The 15,817-nt window shown below is 38.4% G+C and overlaps 1 protein-coding gene across 2 annotated transcripts in view; it reads right to left on the bottom strand.

The window, feature by feature from the left end:
* Positions 1 to 9,488, bottom strand: part of ELP2 (elongator acetyltransferase complex subunit 2) — a 49,130-nt gene extending 39,642 nt beyond the window's left edge. Inside the window, exons 1-4 of one of the 2 annotated variants that reach the window (XM_074279228.1) lie at positions 9,310 to 9,488; positions 5,827 to 5,905; positions 4,419 to 4,489; positions 229 to 385 (exon numbers count right to left, since the gene is read on the bottom strand). In XM_074279228.1, coding sequence (XP_074135329.1) covers positions 229 to 385; positions 4,419 to 4,489; positions 5,827 to 5,905; positions 9,310 to 9,447 — 445 coding nt within the window. In that variant the 5' untranslated portion in view covers positions 9,448 to 9,488. The remainder of the gene's footprint in view (positions 1 to 228; positions 386 to 4,418; positions 4,490 to 5,826; positions 5,906 to 9,309) is intronic. The other variant, XM_074279227.1, reaches the window with a different exon arrangement.
* Positions 9,489 to 15,817: the final 6,329 nt, after the last annotated feature.

Below are 15,817 nucleotides of genomic sequence, written 5' to 3'. Positions count from 1 at the left end.
TATGAAATTACAAAAAAATAATCCCCCCCCCCACAAAAAAAAAAAAAAAGACTGAGGATTTCCTTTAATTAGATTTGGAGAAAAATGTGAGAAAATTCAAAAGAAATATTTTAATTCCAAATAAAGCATGTTAGAAAATACTGCTATTGACTACTTCCTTTTATCTTTCATTTAATAATTATTCTCTTTAAATAATCAGTCTATGACACACAAAGAAACATTACTAACCTTGTGATTTTACCTTGGACCACACACGGACTGTAGAATCAGAAGCTGCAGAAACTATAAGTGGATTTAATTCCATAGCTGAGATCCTATCCAGGTAAATAGCAGTGACAGCACAAATAGCGCCTTCATGGCCTCTGAAGTAAGTTATTGCTGTAAGCTACAACAAGAAAAAACAATTAAGTGACCATTATGTGCAAAAATGCTCTAGGAGTCAGGGAAACTAAGATAATTTCGCTCAAATAACCTACAGTTTGCTCAGAAACAAAAGGTATACAGGTAAGTACATACAACATATATGTGTGTAAAATGCAAGCAAAAATGGGGAGGGGTGAAGGATGCCATTAAAGGAACCAGACAGAACCCCCATGTAGGAAACCAGGGATTTGAGGGACAGAGGAGAAAAAGATGAAAGAGCACTGCAGGGCTGAGGGAAGGAGAGCCTATACAGAGACCAAGAGGAGCCAATTTGGCCTGAACATCACAAGTGTGAAGATGTCATGTGCAATAAATCTAGAAAAGGAAGCAAGAGCCAGATTGTGGAGAGGTTTAAATGTTAAATGGAGTAATTGCTATTTTGTTCTAGAAGCAATAGGAAGTTACTGGTGTTTTCTGATCAGGGTAGTGAAAGGCCAAACCTGTAATTTGAGGATATTAATTTGGTAGAGCTAAACAGAACAGCTCAAAGAAGAGAGGCTGAGCATAGGAAGACAAATTAAACCTCTAAGTGAGAAATGATGGAAGGAACTCATGTAGTGTCCTTCTGAATGCAGGAAAGAAGGTAGAAGTGAGACATATTGTATAGCTCAAATTAATAAGTCTGGGTCACTCATTTTCTAAGGACCAAAAAAGGGAACAGGAGGAGAAAAGGAAGTCAAAGATGGCAGGGTTTGAACTTGGGTGACTGGAAGAATGGTGATGATTCAACAGAAACAAGGAGTGAAGAGAGAACCCCAAAACTCTGAAAAATCCTTAAAGGAGAAAACCTTCAACTCTGCCTCAGTGAGGAGACTCCACCCCAACTACAAACTGTTTCAAATTTGTTATCTGGATAGCGCAGGCTCAGTCCCGAAACCCATTGAATTCAATTCAAATTCTAACCCTAGTTGAAACCCAGCCAGGAGCCAATCTGGAACTCTCCCCATAAGTCCCCTTCAGCTTGTAGCCAAAGCCCCCTGTTATAAAAGAACCAAACTAAAACCCTCTCTTTGCAGAATCCAAACATGCCAGCACCATGCCTGACACCAAGGACTCTGCCCACTGGAATACTGTTTCTGATGCCCTCTTCTCTTTAACACCTTTTACTAACTAGACTTTAACCTTACTTCCAAGCCCCATAATAAACTTCTTTTATCAATCTAGGTTTTCGGGTCTGTAAATTCCTTTACAGGGAACTCTTAGGGCACCAGATGGGAATCCCAGAACTCCCTACTCCTGCGCCACCACTAGACCTTATTTAGATTTTATTTAACTCCCTGACCACCAAAAACCCTCATTTCATTTGGATACCCCAAATCTAAACCATATCAGGAGGAGGGAGAAAAGATAAAAAATGTTAAGTCAAGATGGAGTTGCCAATTTCATTTTTAATTACTTCATTAAAAAGAGCTCAACTTTTTAAAGATTAAAAAAACCTTAACACCCTAGGTTGGTGCTGGTGCCTGCTTGTAAGGGCAGTTTGGGAGCACATCTGATCTTTGCTGGGCTAGCTGCCCCCCGCCACTCGCACACACATTCATATATGACTCTTCCACTTCCTTCACCTTTCATATCAAATCTGATCAACCACAAAGCTATAGGATTTCAATTCTGTGTCATTTACTCAAGTCACACAGTCACCAACCCTCCCATATTGGTGCTAAAGCCTAACAGGATTTTTTCCTTTCATTCTCTCTCTTCTCCATTAACCAGAACTACCAGATACTTTCTAATGCATAGATCTGATCATGTCACTTATTTCCTTAAAAATATTTAGGTCTCCCTGTTATTTCTTAAGTCAAGCAAAAATTCTACAGGCTAATATTTAAGGCCCTCCACAATGTGAAATTACCCTATCTTTCCAATTTTATCTCATATTGCTCCTTTATGCCACAGCTTCTTAAAACTGTGGGTTGCAACCCCATATGGATTGACACAAATGAATATGAAAGTCATGGAAAATTTGGCAACAGTAAAAGGTATCAAATATTCTGCCAAGATTTCATTCTTTATGTAAAAATAAACAAGCACATCCATTTCATTAGTATGAACATTTGCTTTCATCTTTAATAAATTATAAAATTATACATGCCAAAGAACTGTTTTAAAATAAATTTCTTGATGATTTATTTTCAGTAAATGTTTATTTCTATACCTATATACTTGAAATCATGTAAAAATTTGTTGGGTAAAAAGAGGTAGTGAGTGGGAAAAGGCTTAAAAAGCCCTACTATACACGTGCTCTAGCCAAATTGGACTATTTTCTAATCTGAACATAACCTGCTTTCATGCCTCTGCTCATACTAGTCAACAGATTCAACTAAAGCATTTTGTGAACTTTTTAAGCACTACATTATTAACTTTTATTATTAATACGTTTAGACTATCCTTCTACATCTCTTCACTACTTATTTCCTACTCATCATATGCTATCCTCTCCAAAGTTTCTTTAATTCTTCAATTAGTAATCACACAAACACCTTTATTTCACAATAGCTCTTCTTCCATCTATGTTATATATATATATATATATCCTGAAATATGGTACATATTATAGCTTTCAACATTTGTGTTTTGCAATCTCTAAGACTCTAAGTGCAAAGAACTATCCACTCCAGGCTCTGCAATCATAAGACACCAAATAAATTCCATTGTTGTAAAAAAAAAAAAAAAAAAGGGAATTTTGTTCTTTTTCTGTTTCAGTCCAATCAAAACAAGTAAGAAGATCAAAGGATAAAATGCAGGGAAAGTGAGAGAAATGGAAACCAGGTCCATTCAGACTTTATAAAATAGCTACAAATCCATAATAACCAGCCCACATGTGCCTCCTAAATGAGCCATGTCCCAGAGCCCAATCACTCTGGATACCAAGGATAAAGAGGAGACAAGGAGCATCAAAACAATGTACAGGCCTTTCCACCAGGTTCTAATTAATATAGGGGAAGACTGATTATGTTTGGCAAAGTGGATTTTGAAAAGCATTCTGAAATAGCTGGACATTCAGAAAGATGTTTGCAATCATGTGAAAATAAGGTATGAAATTAGGTGAAGAAAACTGAGGTCAATGAAAAGTATAAGATGTATCTGTGCATAAGAATCAAGAAGTTCATACGATGGAAGAAAGAGGAGACAAAAAGTATGAACAAGAATTATCAGCAAGAGCAGAATATTTTTACAATTATATAGGACACAAAGGGAAGCAATATGGTTAGTAAATAGAAGTTGGCCTTAGAGTCAGGAAGACCTACATTCAAGTCCTACTGACTGGCTGTATGATCTTCAACAAGTCACTTAACCATTAAGATTATAAGGTGAACTGGTAAAAAAGAAGTTTCTCACAGACAGATTCCTATACTGATGAAATGTATATGATGCAGAGCCTTTCAGACTGTTGTAGCAATAAAAGTTGTAGCTGCAATACTTTTCAAGAAGCTCGCAGGCTCCCCAGTACTGGGAGTGATACAGTAACATTAGAAACGTAGCTATTGGGAATGATATGAGCACCACCCTGGAGAATTTGTATGAAAGAAAGGGGGTTGGGTCTGAAACCTTTATTTTACTAGGCGATCCTTCAAGGATGTCTATTTTGTAATCCAAGAGTCTAGGCTGTTATCTCTTACCTGGACTCAAACATTGAGTACTTCTGGTTTCCTGAAAGAAGGGGTGTTATTGTTAGCCCCTTTTACCAAACTTCCCAACCCCATGATGTCATTCACCTTGCTCTATTCTTTGTTCTGTACTCCCCAAATTCCTATAAATTTACCTATTTGTTCCCTGCTCTTTGCTAGCTTCCTCTTTTGGAATTTAGCTCACTTTAATTGGCATTACAATTATAATAAAAGTCTGCCTCATGACTTGGATATCTAAGCCTGCAAATTTTGGGAGGATACCTGCTTCATTGGTCCAGAATATCAATACTCTGAGGTTCCCCAAACCACAACAAAATCATGTATCATATAAAAAAATAAAAAGAGATTCAAAACATGTTTACTTACTCTGTTGTTCTGTACCTCCCAAAGAATAATCTGATTATCTGCTCCTCCAGAAATCAATTCAATTGCAACAGCTGAACAAAAAAAAAAAAATTATAACTGGGCAAATTCTTTCTATTATTTTCTATATAATATCTCATGTTAAATTCATATGTTAAACTTATGTTGAAATGTTAAATTCGGTATTATAGTAAACTACAGCCAAAAAATTATTCCAAGTGAAAAATTCAAGCTATATACAAAAATATTTTATCATTTTAGAAAGGAGGAAGAGAAAAGAGTACATATAGATATATAGATATATCTACTATACTCGAGAAGCAGCTTGGTATACTGGAAAGAGTTCTGATCTTGAAATCAGAAAGATATGAAATGAAGATCTACTCTGGGCCTATACTAGCAAATTAAGCATGAGCAAATTACAACTTTTTAATATCCTCAGGTTACTCTTAAGATTATATCTGCATCAGAGAAAGGCATTTTCACATCAGAAATTCCTCCAAACCAACAAAACTCTAAGTTTGAACTAAAAAAACTGTAGATTTAAAACCACATTAATTCAGCCTGAATTCTAACTATATTATAATTTAATCTAACTGCAGTATTATAATTTATCCAAACACCTTACTAGTTAACAATAAAATCAAATTGCAGGAAGCAGGTTTAAAACATTTGGGGGGAAATGAGCATTTTAGAACCTCCAATGCAAATTAATATTCTAAAAGAGAGTAATTATAAACCACAGATGCTTTAAAAAAAAGGGCCTTATTGATTATCTAAGAGAATTCTTTCATTTTAAAAACTAGCAAACTGTAGATGAAAGATGAGCCCATGTATCATAAAGCCACTTGGTAGCAGAGTCAGCACTATACTGTAGTAGAAGTTCTCATTTGACACCATAAATATTGAGCTATTGCTCAATGGCTATTTTCTGATGATCATAATGATAGTGTGTTCTTTGTGCTCCACTCTAATCCTCTTCGATTTTTATTTTTAGAGATCCCCTAAGAACCTCTTTGTTGTCTTAGCTTTGGCTTCTAAAGGTACTTGAAAGAAAAATTCATTCCTCAACACCTCTCTGAGTGAAATTTCCCAAAGTGCAAAACAAAGGATTTGAGCAGAAGACCACTAAGGTTCTTTTCAGCTCTAGCTCTACGGTCCTATGATGCTTTTATTTTATTCTATTTATTTTATTCTTTAAGACTAACTAACATAAATTTAACTATTTACCCTATAATCTATCCAAACTAGCATAGGTTTACTGTATATTAGGGATTTCTAGCTATAAAAGTATCTTTTTACAGTATGTATAACACCAAATTAAAGATGAATATGAAGAATAATTAAGAATCAATTTTGTTTTATAAAAAAATTAACTAAAAAAGTCTAAAAGACTCGAATTAATACTTACAGTTATCCTGGTTTTTAATCCATTGTACGCAATTAACTCGAGCAGTGTGACCATTCATTGTGTCAATAACAACTCCACTCTATGAGAAAGAAAACACTGGTATTAGTAATTTATAGTTATATAGTTTTATATAGAGAGAGAAAGTTACAAAACTATATATTTATAGTTCAAAGTTGTACCTAATTAAATTGTACCTAAATAAAGTCAGAATTTCCCCCCTCTAATATAAGATACAGAAGTGGGATAGCTTCATATAGGTATCCCTTGCCTAAAGAAACTAAATCTGAAGAATTCTAGCATGAGGAATTGGAAATTGAGTGGCTGATCATCAACTGGTTGAATAAGTTATGGGATATGAATATAATGGAATATTATTATTCTATAAGAAATGAAGTGATGCTGATAGAAGCAGAACCAGTAAATAGACTTAGCTCTTCTTAGCAATTCAATGATACAAGACAATTCAAGCAGGCTTTTGGGATGGAAAATGACAAACACATCGAGAAAAAGAACTATGGAAACTAAATTTGGATAAAGTATATTATTTTTCCCTCTTTTTTTATTTATTTTTTTTTCTTTCTCATGATTTTTTCCCTTTTGTCTGATTTCTCTTGTACAATATGACAATTTAACAAGATTGTACATGTTTAATCTTTATCAGACTGCTTGCTGTCTTGGGATAAGGGAGGGTGAGAGAAAAAAAATTTGAACACAAAATCTTACAAAAACGAATAATGAAAAGTATTTTTAATTTTAATTGGATTAGCAGGACGAATACAGAGAGGTTTGGAGAGACTTACATGAACTGATGCTGAGTGAAATGAGCAGAACCAGAAGGTCATTATATACTTCAACAACAATACTGTATGAAGATATATTCTGATGGAAGTGGAAATCTTCACCGTAAAGAAGATCCAACTCACTTCCAATTGATCAATGATGGACAGAAATAACTACACCCAGAGAAGGAACACTGGGAATGTAAACTGTTAGCACTACTGTCTTTCTATCCAGGTTACTTATACCTTCGGAATCCAATTCTTAACATGCAACAAGAAAATTGGATTTACACACATATATTGTATCTAAGTTATACTGTAACACATATTGTAAAATGTATGGAATTGCCTGTCATCTAGGGGAGGGAGGGAAAAATTGGAAAAATGAATACAAGGGATAATGTTATTTTAAAAAATTACTCATGCATATATACTGTTAAAAAAATTATAATTATAAAATTAATTTTAAAAAAAAGAAAAGAAAAGAAAAAAGGTTTCCCTGAATCTGAAAAAAAAAAAAAAAATTTGTAATTGGATTGATCAATGATGGATAGAATCAGCTACACAGAGAAGGAACAGTGTAAACTGTTTGCATTTTTTTTTTCTTCCCAGGTTATGTTTACCTTCTGAATCCAATTCTTCTTGTGCAACAAGAGAACTGTATGGTTGTGCATACATATACTGTATCTAGGATGTACTATAACATATGTAACATGTATAAAACTGCCTGCCATCTATGGGAGGGGTGGAAGGAGGGAAGGGAAAAGTCAGAACAGAAGTGATTGCAAGGGATGATGTTGTAAAAAAAAAAATTACCCATACATATGTTCTGTCAATAAAAAATTATAATAATAAAAAAATTGTAATTGAAAAAACAAAATATTATTGTGGGGAAAAATTGATGCATGAATCACGATTCAACCTAAAATTATTAATAAAGTAGCAAATTGCATGGGGGTTCTGTGAAGCTATTTTATACAACCAAACTCTAACAACCAGCTGGAGATGACATATGACAAAAATCTTTACCTTCCTGGGTTCAACAAACATAGTGTAGCCACCAAACCATCTGATATAATAGTGTGGTATAAGGTGTACTGTTAGAATTATGGTCTAGGGTTGTAGTGTAGCTATGATACTGATAAGCACCACCTTGAGGCCAGGAAATATCATTTTTTATCAATGGTATATTAGAGACTTGCTACTTAAGTCAGGAAGAGTTGAGCCATGCCTCTGATATATACTAATTGCATGATCCTAGAGAGGATGCTTCACCACATACAGCAATAATTATATGCACAGAGCAGGACATGTTTGAGAAAGCCAAGAAAAGAAGATAAAAAACCCATAATGTAGCACAAACTGCTGTGAAACAGAGAGATCAGACAGAGGGAAAGGACCCATATGTACAAGATTACTTACACAGCAAAGAACTAGAAACTAAGAGAGTGCCCATGAATTAAATAATGCTGAACAAATGACAATAAACTAATATTAATGTACTTTAGGAAATGATGAAAAGAGTTTTCTAGGAGCCTGGGAAAGCTTATACGAACTGACATAGCTTTACTGGAATACAACTATGGAATTCCAACTATAACATCACAGGACAACAATAAAACAAGATAAGTGCCCTACAGACGAAGAGGCATTCTCAACGTGCAGAAAAATGGGGCCTACTTTTCAGAGACAGAAAACACAGAAACTTATTTTGCTTGACTATACGTTTATTACAAGGGTTTTGTTTATTTCTTTTCCCTCAAATAAGTGGAGGAGTGCAAGGAGAGAGAAGAGGGATAGCAAATATAGCATTACTATAATGGAAGAGATGAAAAAGGGAAATGTACAAAAATACTTAAAAGTCAGCATTTTTTCTTGTGAAGCACTGGAAATAAAGTTAAGTGCCTGTCAAGTGAAAAAGAGCTGAACATGGATGGATTTAGAAATGAATTCCACCAAATATTTAAAGAACAATGAATTCCAAAACTTTACGAAATACTGCTGTAAGAAGGCAGAAAATGAATTCTTAAAAAAAAAAACAAAAAAAAAAAAAAAAACGAATCAAGGATTGCTTATCAGTAGCAACAACAAAGCTGAAATTGACTAGCAGATGCTTATGAAATAGAAGGTTAACTAACCCACTGTGAGGCTGGAACCAGAACTTAGGAAATGTGTCCACTGTTGATTGAAGTTAGGCTAACACAGAAGAAATGGGAAGGAGGGAGGCCTGCCTGGGGGTAGCGGGGAGCAGTGAACGCTCCCTACAAGTGGCGGGACATAGAGACCGAACTGCACAGGGAGCCGCGTGGAAAAAGAATATCTGCTGCCAGGAAACTGACATGCAATAAAATGAGCAATTAGCTAGGTGCAGAAATGAAAGGTTTAAGTATGCGGCAAGAATTCAAACTTCTCACACACTTAACAGCAGGAGCACCGAAAACCTTCGGGCTCCCAAAGGAGAATGCGCCCGGATGCCCGCGTGATTGGAAACGACCCTCACTGCCCCGCTGCCAATACGAAAAAAGGCGGAGTAGGGAAACACTGGCCGGAGAAGACGGGGAGCCCGAGACTCTGCCGAGCTAAAGCTCCGGCTTCGAGAACACAGTAGGTACTTCACACAAGTAGGTGGAAATGAACTGAATGAGATGAGGGAGCGGACCCCGGGGTGCAGAGAAGAGATGAAGGGGCGCGCGCTGTCTCTCACCTGCGGCTCGTAAAGGACCACAGAGCTGCAGGATCCGAAGGCCAAGAGGCCCCCGGGTCCCGGGTCCCAGCTCAAGGCACCTCTCGCCCTGTTCGCGCAGGAGAACATGTGACACACCTCGATCCTGGGAGCCGCCATCTTGTGGAAGTGGGAGCTCTAGCTCCGCCCAGGAAAGGAGCACTTCCGGCTGCTGGAGCGGAATACGCGTCTCCTCTTGCTGGCGCGGCGCTATGCCACCTGCACTGCAGCATCAGGCTCCCGTGCCGCTCCTCTCTCCACCGGAGCGAGGTTTTTCCCGGGTTTTAGAGTTTGCCAGCGAGAGTGAAAGTGGGGAGGTGAAAAAACCCTGGGGCGGAGAGAGAGTCCGGGCTTTGGGAGGGAGTCTTTTACTGGCGTTGCGGTTCGGGTCTGGTCTTTGGTCTATTATAAAAACCGAACGTTGTTCAAGCAGAATTTCGGGAATTGGGCGCTCAGGGCTGACAGGAGCTTGGGAAGTATGCATAAAGTTCCTACCGGCTCCAAACACCGGATCTCATCCTCGAAAAATACTCCCTGGATCTAAAACTGAGCTCCATCCCCAAATGTTCTTGTTTATTGCCGGAGGTCCCAGCCCTTACTACTATCCCATCCTATCCAATCCGTTGCCAGATCCTGCTTTCTTCCACAGCTTTTTTCCCCACCTCTCTCACTCACTCTTTCCATTCACAGAATGCACCCTTGTACAATCTTTTAGTCCTTTACCGTATTTCCTCTAGTACACTATCGTCCTAACGGGATATTGTAAGAGATGGAAAGAGAGATAAATGGTGCTACAGATAAATGCATGTATTATAAGGGTACATAAATTGAGTAGATGGATGGTTAGATAGAGTACTCATGCTTTTTCATTGTCATTGATTCTTTTCATTTAAACGCCTGTGCTAAGCGCTGGAAACACTGAGACAAAGCACCTGTCCTCATAGATCTTACCATCTAACGGGGGAGACCACGTGCAAACAAACATATACAAAGTAAGGTGTCTACAGAACAAATAGAAAATAATTTTAAAAGAGAAAACCCTGGAATCACTACAGGCCTGACCATTTCAGCCCCTCCTTCCAGGAGCAAATATAAAATCCACCTTTTGACACTCAAAGCTTTTTGCGACTTCTCCTAGGAAAGAGCCAGTCTTCTTTCACTGTTCTTCCTCCCTCTCCCAACTTGTATTTTGCCGTCCAGTGGAGTGGTCTCCGTGCTGATGATCGGTGAATAAGATAAGACATGACAATTCCAGGCTCCAGGAGTTTTTCTCCAGCTGTCCTCTCTGCCCACCTTCCTCCTTCCCCGGTGCCTACAACTCCCTTCCTCCTGACCTCTGCCGCCTAGCTTCTCTGCTTTTCCTTTACCTAAAGCCCCTCCTTGTGCAGAAAGCCCTTCCCAATACTCTTATTTCAGCGTCTTTTTACCCTTACTCTTATCTTTGCTATGTTTTGTTTGGTCACAGTTCTTTGCTGGTTTTCTCCCCCTTGGAGAAGAAGGGAGTTTTGTTTGGATTAGCTCAATACCTAGCATAATAAATGCTAGTATATTACTTCAAGTCTCTCTTCTTCCACCCATTTTCTACATTTTCCAAAGGGCTCTTCCTAAAGCAAAAGTCTTGCCCTACAATTCTATGGCCCTACTGCCTAAAAGTGTTTCTCCTCTCCCCCCCCCCCTCTCTCTCTCTCTCTTTCTCTCTCTCTCTCTCTCTCTCTCTCTCTCTCTCTCTCTCTCTCTCTCTCTCTCTCTCTCTCTCTCTCTCTCTCTCTCTTCTCTGTCTCTCTGTCTCTCTCTCTCTTTCTCTGTCTCTCTCTCTCTTTCTCTGTCTCTCTCTCTCCCCCCTTTCTGTCTCTCTCTTTCTCCCCCTCTCTCTTTCTCTCCTCTCTCTTTCTGTCTCTCTCTCCTCTCTCTCTCTTTGTTAAGTCTAGACTAGCGCCCTGGAGGCCTCAGGATCAGCCAGAGTCAGGATAAGTAAAAGTCCTTGGTTTGTAGGAGTGAAGTGAAAGAAGCAGGCAAACTGCCACAGGTTTGTCAAAGATATATTCTCAATTCTCAAGTCCAAAGTCATCAACTTCTCTCCTCCTCTTCCTGCCACAAAGTGAGCCTGGCCTCTCTCATCCTACCTTCTAATACTTGCCTACCATTATCTTAACACCAAACTTTAAGCCAGCATCAACTGTGAGAAGAACCCATTTATTCAAACATATGCTAATAGAGTCATTGTCTCATCAAGAATAAGTAATTAGTTAAGTGCTTGATTGTCTGATTCAAGTACACCTTTTCAGAGTTTAAGCCCTCTACATCTCTCCTTTCTCTCTCTCTCTCTCTCTCTTTCTTTTTTCTCTCTCTACCTCTCCTGTCTCTGTCTTTTTTGTCACTCAAAGCCCTTTACAACCTGTCTTCAGCCTTCCAACTTTATTAAAAACATTACTTTTCTCCACATATTCTTCAATCTAGCCGACATATTTTCACAGGTAGTGCCTTATACTTAAAATGTACTCAATTCTCACCTCTACCTCTTAGAATTTCTAGGTTTTTTTCCCCAAAGTTTAATTCAAATGCTACCTCTTATTGTAGTTTTTTTCCTAATCTCCTCGGATACTAAGAGTATCCCCTGCAAAATCACCTCATATTTATGTTGTCAAGTGACAGGAAATGGTTCATATGACAGAAAATTATTAACATCAAATATATTACGCCAACTCCCTTAAATGATGCTAGTAATGTCAGAATTTCAGTATTGTCCTTACATTCCTACTTTAAGATATCTCCATTAGATCTCCCAATTCTACAACTCTGGGAGAGTTCTGGAGTCCTCAATTCCTCCTATTAGAAGCATCTTTCTCTTCCAGCGTCTCCTCATGGCTGGTTCCTATTGTAAGTTTCATTTTAAGGAGAAGGCCCAATCATTCGGGTTCTTTTCCTCCCCAGATAGAGGGATAGAAATTGTAACATGCTGTTGTTGTCTCCAGAAGCTGCCAATCGCTCTCTGGGAGGAGATCTGCTGTGTCAACTCAAATCTCTTGGACAGATTCTTCTTCCTGTAGAGAACCGTTGTCTCCCTCTTTTATCCTCCCAGAGAATGGGCGTGGGATAATGCAAGAGCTTCTGGGAAAAATTATTTCAACCAATGAACTTGCTCCTCCTAAGCATGCAAGCTCTTCCCCAGAAATTCACGAGTAAAACTCCCAGTCATGGCCAGAACTAGAGAATTGTCAAGTACTGACTTAGCACTTAGTAAGAACCTAATATCTCATTATCTCATTAGCACTTAGTAAGAACCTAACAGGAAACAAAGCAGATAAATCAATCAGTGCATGAAGGGACAATGTTTTGTATATTGATAGAAACTAGACTTTCTCCCTAGAAACAGCTTCACCCCTTTGCTGTCCTGATTAATGATATCTGCCCAACACACTTGTTCCTAATTCTTCTTGGTCTTTGCTGGTCTGCTAGATGACATTTTAGGGGAGTTCAAGGGAGATTCAAAACCAGGTCAAGATAACCTCAAATCCTGCAGCTAAGCAGGTGTTGTTATGTAGGTGTTGTTGCCTGAAGGGGCACAGCTCTTTATCACAAACTCATTGGAACTGGCCTGACTCACCTTACTGTTGGAAAGAGCCATGTCCATCAGAATTGATCAATCTTGTTGATAATCTTGTTGTTGCTATTATGTGGAATGGAGAGATAAAGTGAAGAACTTACAGGAATGCTTAAATTCTTTTTCTGTATTTTTTTTTTTTATTATTTCTATGTCTCTGTCACCTCCATAAGTACGGTATGTGCAAGCCAATATTACTTAAAACTTTAGACATATTTATTTAACCAGAAATGATGACATTTATCCTTGTTCAATGTTATCAATATTTAGATTATTAAATCATGTCAGCTCAATAATCTGAAGTTTGAAGATGTGACTGATGATTCCTCTTCGAATCAGGGAAATAAAGCATTCCATTCTAATCTGCCTTTGGCACCAATGTTTAACATTCAATTAGGGGAGAGGGCACATATTTCTCAATGCTCCCCAATTTATAATGTAATCTTTTGTAACAGAAACCTTCCATTCCTATCTCTCCAAATAGCAACAACCAATTAGATGCCTCCCCCTCCCCTTCTCAATACTCTCTTACTTAAGATATAATCTCTTGTATAAAAGCTGTGTATCTTTTCTACTTCTTTAGCCCTGCTACCATGAGCTTTCTCTTTCTTATCTCGGGTTGGGATGGTTTATCCTCTGGAGGTTTTTAATAAACAACTTTTCTGCTTTCTACTGAGTGATCTCTGAGTAGTCATTTTGGGTAAGGGTCTTCTACATCCCTCACACTGTGTATCTCCTGATTCTGCTCATTTCCCTTAGCATGTAAGTCTCTCCAGGCCTCTCTAAAATCATCCAGTAGATCGTTTCTTATAGAATAATAATATTCCTTTGTTGTGTACTATATATGTGGCATGGAAGAAAGGAGGGCTAGGAGAACAGTGTGTGTGCATCAAGGCCAGTTAAAAACAATGTTTACATAGAGGTTCATAACTGGCTCAGATAACCTGCCTAGAGATTTGATGACTGGTTCAGAGGAGCCTGTAATGGGGCAGGGCAAAGGATAAGGAGATCTGGGCTGGGAATGACGTGGATTAGAGTATAAAAGAATTGTAACTGTGCCACAGAGGAGAAGAGGGGAGAAAAGAAGGGGAGTGTGAACAGAAGATGAAGAGTGCACTAATAAAAGCTTGCATTTGCTGAAATATCTGGTGTGCCTGATACTCTATGAGGAAGAACACAGCTGGAGGGGAGCTGTGCCAGACGTCCAAAGACCAGGGGACGGTAAGGAATCTGGTTGAGGGCCCTTGGGTGAGTAAGGGAACACTACATTCCATAACATGCATATACCATAACTTGTTCAGCCATTCTCTGATAGGCATCCATTTAGTTTCTAGTACCTTGCCGGTATAAAAAGGGATCCTACAAATATTTTTGCACATATGGGGCCTTTTCCACTTTTTATGATTTCTTTGAGATACAGACCCAGTAATGGCATTGCTGGATCAAAGGGTATGCACAGCTTGATAGCCTTTTGGGCATAGTTCCAAATTGCTCTCCAGAATGGTTCAATCAGGTTACAACTCCACGAACAATGCATTAATGTCTCATTTTCCCACATTACTTCCAACATTTATCATCTTTTCCTGTCATTTTAGCCAATATGAGAGGTGTATAGTAGTACCTCAGAGTTGTCTTAATTTTCATTTCTGTAATCAACAGTGATTTAGAGCATTTTTTCATGCTAGAAACTTTTTAACTAGAAAGTTTAATTTCTTCATGTGAAAAATCATCTGTCATTTTCATTTGACCATTTATCAATTGGAGAATAACTTGTATTATAAATTTCAGTCAATTCTCTATGTATTTTAGAAATGAGGCCTTTATCAGAACCTGTGTATGTAAATTTTTTTCCTCAATTTTCTGCTTCCCTTCTAATCTTGGCTGAATTGGTTTTGTTTGTACAAAAGGTTTTTAACTAAATATAATTTAAATTATCCATTTTGTATTTCATAATGTTCTCCAGTTCTACTTTGGCCATAAATTCCTTCCTCCTAATGGAGGAAGATAACATATAAAAAGAAACTAAAAAGAACTGGATAGAGGCTGACCCAAGTGTCCAAGGAGGAGTTCTAAAGTGCAGCCTAAAGAGAAATGAAAGATTCTAAATACATTTGTACTTGCATGTGTTGTCCCCCCTCCCCCTCCTCACTTAGTACTCCTTAAGAGCAAAGGACTTTCATTTTGTATTTGCATCCATCCATCACATAGCTGAGTGCCTGTCACATAGTAAGTGTTTTATACATGCTTGTTGATTAAATGCCTTAGTGGAAGCAGCCCAGTTTTGGAGTGTGAAGACCTGGGCAAAGGTTCCACATTTTCTGCTTATTCTCTCTGACCTTGAGTAAGTCATTTTCTTAATGGTTGGTCTTTCTGCCTCTCTCAACCCTCCATTTAGCTACCAAAGTTATCTTCCTCAAGTGCCTATCCAACCATGGAACCTCCTCTCCTCTATTCAGAAAACTCTGGTGGCTCCTTTTTACAAAAATAAAATCCTCTTTTTGGCTTTTAAAGCTCTTCACAAGATGGCTCCTTTCCACCCTCTTCAAAGTAGACTACACTCGGACTTCCGGCCAAGATGGCGGCGTGGAGGCAGACAGCTGCTTGAGCTCCTCGTTTTCTCTCAGAACTTACTTCATGACAAGCCTCTGACTTAATGCTTGACCCAGAAAGAAATCCACAAATTATCACCAAGAGAAGACATCCTTGAAAGTCGCCAGAAAAGGTCTGTGTTTGCTCGGGGGAGGGTCAGTCAGACTGGGCGCAGACTGAGGGCAGGCAGCCAGAGCAAGACAGGCAGCTCACACAGCTCAGACCAGAGGGGGAGGGGTGTGATCTCTGCCATTTCTGTGAAAGGGCTTTTGCCCCAGTGTGGATTCTCCGTCTTGGCAG

Source organism: Sminthopsis crassicaudata, chromosome 1 (genome assembly GCF_048593235.1).
Source record: "Sminthopsis crassicaudata isolate SCR6 chromosome 1, ASM4859323v1, whole genome shotgun sequence".
Classification (NCBI taxonomy): Eukaryota; Metazoa; Chordata; class Mammalia; order Dasyuromorphia; family Dasyuridae; genus Sminthopsis; species Sminthopsis crassicaudata.
The sequence above is the reverse complement of the archived record's forward strand: the minus strand, read 5'-3'. Positions and strand labels throughout refer to the sequence as shown.